The sequence below is a fragment of the Leptinotarsa decemlineata genome, unplaced genomic scaffold, assembly GCF_025532065.1.
Source record: "Leptinotarsa decemlineata unplaced genomic scaffold, Ldec_3_MD MMD2_tig00003192_RagTag_RagTag, whole genome shotgun sequence".
Classification (NCBI taxonomy): Eukaryota; Metazoa; Arthropoda; class Insecta; order Coleoptera; family Chrysomelidae; genus Leptinotarsa; species Leptinotarsa decemlineata.
This window is the reverse complement of record NW_027412582.1, coordinates 2505382-2516212: the sequence shown is the minus strand read 5'-3', so window position 1 is coordinate 2516212 and position 10831 is coordinate 2505382. Positions and strand designations below refer to the sequence as shown.

General features: G+C 32.4%; 3 protein-coding genes across 10 annotated transcripts in view; 1 reads left to right on the top strand and 2 right to left on the bottom strand.

Moving 5' to 3' along the window:
• LOC141483248 (uncharacterized) overlaps nucleotides 1-10831 on the bottom strand; it is a 403587-nt gene that overhangs the window by 343606 nt on the left and 49150 nt on the right. The gene's annotated exons all lie outside the window — the stretch shown is intronic.
• On the top strand, nucleotides 1199-8188 carry LOC141483254 (uncharacterized). The gene is made up of 2 exons (XM_074177746.1): nucleotides 1199-1815; nucleotides 6658-8188. Exons 1-2 carry the CDS (start codon nucleotides 1659-1661, stop codon nucleotides 6906-6908), a joined length of 408 nt encoding a protein of 135 aa, XP_074033847.1. The 5' UTR covers nucleotides 1199-1658; the 3' UTR covers nucleotides 6909-8188.
• LOC141483242 (uncharacterized) lies at nucleotides 2534-10193 on the bottom strand. Its single transcript, XM_074177728.1, has 2 exons — nucleotides 9454-10193; nucleotides 2534-4694 (listed from the first exon to the last, which is right to left on the bottom strand). Exons 1-2 carry the CDS (start codon nucleotides 10001-10003, stop codon nucleotides 3814-3816), a joined length of 1431 nt encoding a protein of 476 aa, XP_074033829.1. The 5' UTR covers nucleotides 10004-10193; the 3' UTR covers nucleotides 2534-3813.

The window sequence follows — 10831 nt, the reverse complement described above, 5'->3', positions numbered from 1 at the left end:
GAATATGCCATCAATCGAATAAGGTAAGAATAATTCAATTTCTGAATTTCGAGTTTAAAGTTGAAATTTCGTAGCTAAAGTTGAAATTTCGAGACCAAAGTCGAAGTTTCTCGAAAGTTAAATTTTAAGGCAAAGTTTCGACTATTAAAGTCAAAGTTTCCAGAAAACAAATAATAAATAACGGGAACAGGCGAGTTTTTAAATTCAACATGAAAATTATGATCGATGGTTCTGTCTGATAAAAACACGTTAACGTTCCGATTGGACCATCGGATGAATCCATCAGCAAGGAGGAACCATCGGATCAATCGGTGGATTCATCGGTGAATTATAGAACTATTCTAATAACTTAATCTGGGTGCCAACAAAACACAACTGATGTGAAAAGGATTATTCACACAGTCGACCCGCTAAAATTACTTAATATGCGCATAGCGTTACGCAATAACATCAATGATATTGTTACAAAATCCCTAACGCCGCAGCTGACTACAGTCACCCAATTTGACGAAGGGACCTCTACCTGTGCATGACGTCACACGCGCGTTGCCTCCCTAGGCGGTAACTGGAAAAGTCTCGAAAAGAATTCCAACGTCGATCCTGAGAGCGAAACATCGCGATGGATATGGAATTTCTAGAAATTCTAGATGTATCCATCTTACTATAAAAGAGCGAGTTCCTTCGGCAAGAGTATTAGTAAGAGAGTGTTCGAAGTCTCAAGCAAGCGAGTATTCTAAGTGAATTATAATCAGTGCAGTAGTTGTGTATTAAGTAAATGAACGTTGTCTAAGTATTATTAGTGTTGTTGTTTCAAAAACGAACCCCAAGTAAATATCGTAACAATATTAAGAATGTATTTCTCAAATACGTCTCTTATCAAATCATCTGAGATATTTTTGTCCTAGGCAATTGAAACGTTGATTTTTCTGTCAAGTCAGCAGGTACTACATAAACCCAACGCAATTATGTTTCAAATTTAGTTACTCTGAGGGCGATGAAATAAAAACGATGTTATATGTGATGGATCTAAAATTTGAAATGTTCATATATTACCCAATATATTTTAAGTTTTCTCTATCATTTATTTTCTTCTTGATAATTGGCAGTAATGGTAACTGTCACCGGAAAGAGGAAAAGGTTTCATATCTAGGGTTTTTTCCACGTGGAGTACTGGTAAGACTTGATTGGTTCTCCCCGCCACACCAACCTACGAACACATTAAACGGAGATAATCGTGTGAAAAAGCCACATGCAACTGCCTACAGTGCCTACTGTAGTTCCAATATGCCTTTTCGAAAAGAATAACCTTAGCATTTATTTCCCAGCCTGAGAAGTAATAGGCAAATGTGGTGAAGGGGACCAATGAAAATCACATAGCTCTAGGTCTAAATTTTACATGTTGGCGCCCTGACGAGTCTATAGTCTATAGATTTTATCTTCCTCTTGAAGATGATCACTTGGTGATCGAAACACGTGTCGAGGTGTAAAAATAACAATTTGGTGTTGGGAAAAAACTCCAGTAATATTCATTACTACACCAAAGGTTCCAAACAGTATATCACAAATTGCATTGTTGGTGTAGTATATTAAATAAAAATCCACTCAAACCAAAACACGAGTTGATAATCGAGTGAAGATTCTCCAACCATCAATAAAATATGAGAATTAGTGTTAACGAGAATTATTTGAGTGTGTTAATAGAAATATTATGCTCATTCACGCCAGTTAGAGACCGGGATGGAACGGAAGTCCACGTGGGAGTGGGATCGCAGATATTAATCGTTTATGAAGAAGGTGATGCTAGTTTCACATACTGTAAGTAGATGAACAACCAGGTTTCTATGTCGGAAGGGGTGGTGACGTTATCGCTGTTTGAGAGGTAATGATTCGAGTGTGCTTATGAGAGCAATACTATTGGAAAATGTCAATATTGGGTTCAATGATGGGCCACTTTCCATTGAATACCTTTCAGCTGATGTAGACTACATCAGTACCAAAAATTGAGTCAGTAGCAGCCGGCACTGGTCTGCACGTTTCAAAAATCAGCGTCCGAAAATTAAAGAATTGAGCGTCGAAGCACTTCGATAATTTTCTCACCTGTAGATGCTAATCTAGACAACATGAGGATTTGGTAAAGTTTCAACTTCAATAAGGAAGTCATAGTATCTCTACTTTGATAGAGTTGACGTAAGATACTGAACGAGCTTCGACAAAGTGAATTTATTATATGTTTGAAATTTCAGATCAGCATCTAGCAACAAACCCAAGTCCTTGCTTTCTGTAATTATTTGTAGTAAGTCTTGTTCAAGTTTGATTTCAATAAGTCATTTTTGTAGTCACTCAAACCTTTTCGGGGGTTTTTGTCTTTCAAATACGCCTTTTCTATTGGCCAAATTCAATTATCCGAACCAACGTCAGTTCCAATTGATCCGGATAACTAGGGTTCTCTACTGTATTCCATACTCTCCACGTAAGATGAAATATTTGACTTAGGTTAAAGTTCCCAAACTTGATGTTTATTCAAACTAGAAGCTGTTTTTTAAATACTTTTATTAAATGCATACAAATTACTAAAATTAAGACATGAATTTTTTTTTGCATACCACAAGAAACACGTACTGCATAAAACTGATGGGAATGATGGTGTCTACAAATTACGATTACAGGTAATGAGCGTTTATTGAAAAAACTTTGAACAGTATTTTAATAAAAGAACGAACTTAGTTTATATTAAACAAAACTTTCACAAAAAAATAATTTAGGAAAAACATTTTCTTCCAAGTATTTATGAAAATTGTTCCACAAATTTGATATATTGTAAGTGGATAGAAACATTTTTTAATTAAATTAAAACGGGTATATGCTTAGGGAGACATTAACTTTTGATATTGGTGCTGAAAAGGCAATAAGGCAAGTGTCTTATTCCGAAACATCGATGTCCACTATTGAGGGGTGACAGTGTTCCATGTGAGTAAAATATCACCTATTTTATACATTATTTGTATAGCAATCTTTTGATGTCTGATTCGATTCCATAACGAATACTTGAATAACAAACTCAATGGGAAAAGTGGTTTATGTATAATTCAATGTTCATATAAAATTAGTTGGTTCAAAAGTTTTTTCTTTTGTGTAATTCAATGTTTATATGAGAGTAGTTGTTTTGAGGGGGCTTTTTTCTTCTAGTTTTGTGTCTGAAAGTAACTTCTTTGCATGATCAGCACATCTTTCTGAAGAGTTTATTTCGAAATTATTTGCTTTCTTCCTTTATTTGGAAGATTCCCACGTGTTAGGAATCACACGTTAAAAGGTAAGACCTCATTAGTCCTTAAGCTCGCACAAGTTTCTCAACTTCTGAGAGTTGTCGTTCGTATGGGGGCGACAGCTGATTAACGGAAAAACAGATTTTTTATATAAAGGTGAAGAAGTAGGCAAAAACCTTTTCCAAAAATATAGCACTTCCAATTCAATCTGTTGATGTGTGTAATTCAAGTATAATTATTTAGTTATATTTGCTTCTGTGTTCATAATGTACTTACTATTGAAAAATTTTAAATGGTACTCGGTTAAACAGAGCGGTATTAATACTGGACTTTGCCAAGGATTAAAAAATGAAGAAATTATTGTTAATTTTATATTTTGAGATAAGTTCATTTCATCAACTTCTCCATTTTCGATACCAAAAAACAAATTATCAAAAGGTAACTTTGCACAATGAAATATTTTTTCTGATTTTCATGTGTTTTTGAAGACTTCAAGTAGATTTAACACAGAAATGGTTTTTTCTCAGTATACATTCTGCATAAAAAAGCATTATGAATGTGTTTTTTCATGAGTTTTCAAATTACCACTCTGATTGAATGACTTCAAGCAGCTTTTACACTGAAATGGCTTTTCACCAGTATGGGTTCTTTCATGTGTTTTCAAATGACTACTATGAACAAAAGACTTCAAGCACATTTTACACTGAAATGGCTTTTCACCAGTATGGGTTCTTTCATGTGTTTTCAAATGATTACTTTGAACAAAAGACTTCAAGCACATTTTACACTGAAATGGCTTTTCACCAGTATGGGTTCTTTCATGTGTTTTGAAATGACTACTATGAAAAAAAGACTTCAAGCACATTTTACACTCAAATGGCTTTTCACCAGTATGGATTCTTTCATGTGTTTTCAAATGACTACTATGAACAAAAGACTTCGAACAGACTTTACACTGAAATGATTTTTTTCCAGTATGAATTCTTTCATGTTTTTTCAAATTACCATTTTGAGTGGATGACTTCAAGTAGATTCTACACTGAAATGGTTTTTTCTCAGTATGTGTTCTTTCATGGGGTTTCAAACTACTACTATGACTAAAAGACTTCAAGCAGATTTTACACTGAAATGGCTTTTTACCAGTATGAATTCTTTCGTGGGCTTTCAAATTACTTCTTTCAACAAATGACTTTAGACATATTTTACATTGGAATGATTTCTCCCCTGTATGGGTTTTTTCATGTCTTTTTAAATGACATTTCCAAATGAATGATTTCGAGCAGATTTTGCACTGATACGGTTTCACAATATGATCTTTTGCAATGCCAAACTCCTTTTGACATAATGCTGATGACTTCTTTTCATTGAAGCTCTCTTCTTTCTTCTCGATGAACGTTCCATTCTCTGTTTCAACAAAAACGTTTCCCGAATCTGTGAAAAATTACTAATGAAATAGATATTTTATACAAAATTGTTTGCATGAAAAAAAAATTAACTTTTCACTTAGTGACTGTTGATTTAACCCCCCAAAAAGGAGTAGCCTTTCGGGATTCTATTTACTGGTCATAAAGATTCCAATATATAATTAAACAAACTATTTCAATCCAAACAAATCAAAGAGATTAATAATGAATCAAAGTATATTTATCCATAATATTTTTTCTTTCTTGAGGTTTCATGAATGAAAAATTCAAAATTTAAAAATAAATTGTAAAAAATTCAAGGGAAATGAATAATAACTACTGAGGAGATTTTTTGTAATTGATTATCATGTCACTATTTCGATTGATAGGTAGAATTGCAATGTCATAAAATTAATCTAATGAAAGCCTTTTTCACATACTATAACTAAAGCACGCTTTCTTTGCGTGCTTTTTGCTAAACAAGTTAGCATCATCAGGAGATAATTGAAACTGAATCTTCAACTAAGTTAGAACCTTTTATATACAACTGAAGGTACCATATACATCAAATCCAGAACTGGACTCACCGAAACGGATAAACAGTTGTACCCTCCTCACAGGAATGCAGATCAGAGGAAGATACCTTTGTGAATATTTTACCATTTTTCAATATGCAAAGTATGTATAACAATGAAAATACGAGGTCAGTTAAAAAATGAGGTGAATGTTCAAATTTCGCAGGCTAAATACCTTCGATCACCGATTTTTTTATATTGGTACACTCGTGTACCAATATAAAACACAGTTTCAGCTGTTTAGCATGTTTAGTTTGTTGGTGAGAGGCTTTGAAAAACTATCAACAGCCATACAGGTGTGTAAAAAAGAATTAACAACTCAATATGAAATAAAATAAAAAGAAGGTAAGGATTGTATTACAAGGGAATTTCTAGAATCAATAAAAAAACGTGATAAATTATATTCAGAAAAAATAAAACATCCTTTAAATCCGGATTTATCAGGGATATTTCTGAATATAGAAAAATATTGTAGAGAAAAACCGCAAAAAACTGAAACAGGAATACTTTGAAAAGAAATGGAGCAATACAGGCAATAACCAAAGTAATCAAATAACTAATTTGGAAATTGAGGGACAAATTCTTGATAATCCCAGAAATATAGCTGAAAAAATGAACAAATATTTCGTTGATATTGGTAAATCAATAACGAATAGTGTAAACCTACAAACAGCGCCATCTTCTGAGTTTGAGGAAATCATAAGTGATTGTTCAATGTACCTATACAATACAAACTCCCAAGAAGTTCAGGAAGAATTATATAAGTTGAATAAAAATGCAGCACCTGGTTGTGATAACATAAATACTAATGATCTTTTAACACTCGGGGATTATATTATACCTATTTTAGTCAAATTAATAAATGAATCTTTTAAACAAGTTATATTCTCAGATATTCTCAAAGTCAGCAAGGTAACACCTACACACAAGTCAGGACCAAATAATAATGATAACTATAGACCTATTTCAGTAGTTCAGACTCTGTCAAAAGTAATATAAGTTATTTTAAAGAAATGTATTATCAATTACATGACAATTACCAATATGGATTCCAAGAAAATAGTAGCAACCTGAGTGCAACTACAGACTTCATAAACCACATTGCTTCTTCACTGGATGATAAATACTACACTATTGATGTATTTGTTGATTTACGAAAAGCATTTGATGTTGTTGATTTCTCTATATTACTTGAAAAAATTGAAGAAATGGGAATAAGAGGAAATGCTCTCTCTTTACTAAAAACATACCTTCTAGATCTCAAACAATTCACAATGGTTGATGGCATTTCAAGCCAAACTGAAACTACCAAAGCAGGTGTGCCCCAAGGCTCAGTCCTTGGACCCCTACTCTATACATTACATGTTCTGTCATTGAAAACTGCTAACATTATAGGTAGATACTTTAAATTTGCAGATGATACTGGTCTTGTATATAAAGGTAAAGACTTGAAACAACTCGAAACACTAGTAAATACCGACCTGGAGAGGTATCACAGATGGCTTGCAAAAAATAAACTTCAGATCAATGTAAAGAAGACTACTTTTATAATCTCTCAGAAAAACATGAAACAACAGGACATCACAGTGGAGATAGGAGGCAAAGAAATAACGAGAGTCCATAATACCAAATATCTGGGACTAATAGTTGATGCTATGCTGGAATAACCATATCACTCATGTAGAAAAAAAAGTAATTCCAATAGTTAGTGCCCTATATCGTTGTAGAACCTACTTATGCCCATCTTCACTCCATCAAATATACAGTGCATATTTCTTATCAATTTTTAGCTATTTAATTCCTATATGGGGTACATGTGGACAGACATTATTCAAAAAAGTAAAAATACTTCAAAACAAAGTCCTGAAAATGTTATTCAGGCTTGACTACAGAACCTCAGCTGATACTTTATACAGTATAACCAAGATACTGCCTATTCAGGATGTTCTAGAAATCGAGCAAGGTGAATTTGCATACAAGGTTATACATGAACAAGTCAAATGTAATACAAACCTCACTTTCGTTAATCAGCTCCACGAATATAATACTCGTACCCATTATAATGTCTTTTTACAACCTGTACGTACTAATATTGCCTTAAATAATCCCATTACACTATGCATGAAAACTTATAATTCTCTTCCCAAGAAAATAACAGATAGCCCTAATTTAAATATATTTAAGAATAAAATAAGAGTTTTTATACTAACATACTCAACAAAGGAACGGCTTAAATCTATTTAATTCTCTGTATTAATTACTATCAAGTTTTTCATTTTATTCACATTTGTATAATGTATTCTCAAGTGAATCTTGATAATATTATTTTGTTGTACTACATAAAGTATTATTACATTGTTTTTAGCTAGTTTTCCGAGACCAGCATATTGATGCTGTTTTGGATAACTTTTTTTTGGATAGTGCTGCTATCTCAATTACTATTTAAAATGTTTATTGTAACCATGATTGCATTATCTGAATAAAGTTCTTTAAAAAAAAAGTTACAAGTGTTTTGCATGTTCGGCAATTTTCTGCTATGGAAAAAATTGATCAAAGAATCTGCATCAAATTTTCTGTAAAAAAATTTAGTGCTCAAAAACACTTGAAATTTTGACAGTGGCATACTGTGATTGTACTCTGAGTCGGAAAAATGTTTTCAAGTAGTATAAGCTTTTCACAGAAAGCCGAAAAGATGTGATCCAAAAGATTCTGTCAATTGAGATGGAATGAAGAATATCAACTGGTAGAAGAATCAAAAAGCATAAAAAAATTATGGGAATGTTCATTCCAGTGTGGATATCCTAGCAACAAAAACTTAGTAATAAAATTGAAACCAATAAATTGATGGAGGTAGCCTTTACTACGTGGCAGGAAATCATAATGAAGAAAAGAGAATTAAAATTTTCAATGTTTTTTATCACTTTTTTTGTAACTAACATTACTGCAGTTTCTTCCTATAAGGACATTTTCAAATTTATACAACTATAATGTATAAGTATATTATAGAAATTATAGTTTGATTAGATTTAAAGGGTGTCCTAAATGTAATAGAAATGAAAGATTTCTGATTAATCAATATCTGTTAATTTCTTGAAAAAATTTTGCTGAATATTTGACATATTTTTCTTATATATCCGTTAATAGTGGATGATCGTTGATGAATTTTTCACTGAAAAATAGAAAATATTTCATAGATAACAATTACAACATCAAATCAATTTGCAGTGCTGTCAGGGAGGGTGGAAACAAATTTTTTGACATATTTTTTCTTATTTCTCTGTTAATAGTGGATGATCTTTGATGAATTCTACACTGAAATATAGCACATTATTCATAAATATCATGTACAAGATCAAATCAATTTGCAGTGCAGTCGAGAGGCGCCTGCGGCGCCCCTTAATTTCCTCTCGGTCATTGAGCGAGGCCTACTTACTCGTAAATTCCCTATATTTAGCGAAAAAATCGTTATGTTGGAAAAACTAGAATGGAACTCAGTGTTCAAATCGGAGCACCGCACTGCATGCATTTAATTTTACCGGGAATCCCCGACCATCCAGAAAAACATTATCTATCTCTTTTTAACGTTTAAATTAGAGAGAGTTCATGTCATTTTTGATGAAGCGGAACACACTCAGCTCATTCTCATTCATTACATCGGTGCACACACTTAAAAAAGAGTTATTCCAATTATTTTAAAACAAAGAGATGCAGTAATCAGACGATTCATGCCTTTTTTGCCTGATCAGAATGTGGCTACCCCTGTTTTTGTTTTAAATTTTATCAAAGATCACAACTTACAAGAACTGTATGCATATGTATGGATAGCAATTCGCATATTATTAACTATACCTGTAACGGTTACTAATGAGGAGAGGAGATGTTCTAAGTAAGTAAGTAAGGTAATTTCATTATATCTATTTCCTTTTTTTATATGGGTTTGATTTGCAGTTGCAGGGTGAGATGTGATTATGAAGATTTTGACAGTTGAGATGTAATGAAAACATCAACTGGTAGAGAAATCAAAAAGCATAAAAATTACAGTAATGTTCATTCCGGTGTGGGTATCATAGCAACAAAAATTTAGAATAAAATTGAAACTACCTGATCATATTGAATGAGATTGGAAAATCCTGAATGCAAAACAACCTTCTTCAGACTATTGTACCTGTGGTGAAGCAAAGTGTGGGTTTTGAATCACAAGTCATATCTTACCCTGTATTTCAAGAAATTTATTTTGAGGCCCTTCACTTATTTCTTCGATACATTTTTCTGATTTGGGTTCATGGTAAACATCAATGTCACCTTCACTTTTAATCTGATCTATATCATACTTTTCTTCGAGGTTATGGGTAACCATTTCAATACCAATCATATCATATTTTCCAGATTCACTGACCAATTCAGTTTCACATTTCATGTCTGTTTCAAAAACCACTTCATCCTCAACAGATTCAAGCTCTCTATTAACCTGTATTTCAAGGAACTTACTTTGAGGGCCTTCTCTTATTTTTTCTATACATTTTTCTGATATGGGTTCATGGTAAAAATCAATGACACGTTCGCTTTTAATCTTAACTATATCATCTTTTTCTTCGAAGTTATGGGTAACCATTTCAATATCAAACATATCATATTTTCCAGATTCACTGACCATTTCAGTTTCACCTGTTTCACATTTCATGATATTTCTTTCAAAAACCTCTTCATCTTCAACAGATTCAAGCTCTTTCTTAATAAATATTCCACAATCCTCAATAGCCATTATCTTTGAATAAAGCGGAATTGTTTTCAACGACGAATTCGTTATTTTTATTCAACTTTCTCAAACCTTTTCTGAACAGAAGCACAGATTAATCTGTGACAGAAATAATGTAATTCTACTTCTTCTTTTCTTGTTTACTTGTGGTCCAGCACAGCCAAAAATACTGTTTCGGATAAAACGCACCTTTGTATAGATGAACATAAATATGTTGCTTTCTGCATGTTTTCTTATTCATATACTCAGAGTAAAAAAAAATATTCATTACTCTGAGATTCATATACATATTTCATATGAACAATAAATCAGTGTCAATGTCATACTCAAATGGAAGGAAAAAAGAAAGAAAGTTCGTTAAAAGTTATTCGTTATCTAAGCTCATTGTATTCAGATCTAATAGAGAGAGCGAATAACTTGGCATAAATTATATATTTGGACTATGATTGATGTCAACAAAACATATCTAGTACGGACACGCAGAATGGCCACATATTTTCATTTATTGCTTCTTGGAATTTCCGACTTTGAAAGTTTCTGCAATTAGTATCGGTAACGAAAAAATTTGAAGTACCGTTTATAACAAGGAATTAAATACAAATTGCTATCGCATCCGATGTCAATAAAGATTTTTTCTGAATTTCGAAGCAAGTAAAAAGCAAACAGGCACGTTTATAAAATTAGCTGTTGATCAGATACATCGGGAGACCGTTAGTAAATTCCTCGATTACTCCATCGATTTGATGGAAAGCATAGGTGCATCTTTAGAAATTGGAATGAAATATTTATTTTTCAATTATGTGTTAATAAATTCAAATTCAAAATTACAATTTT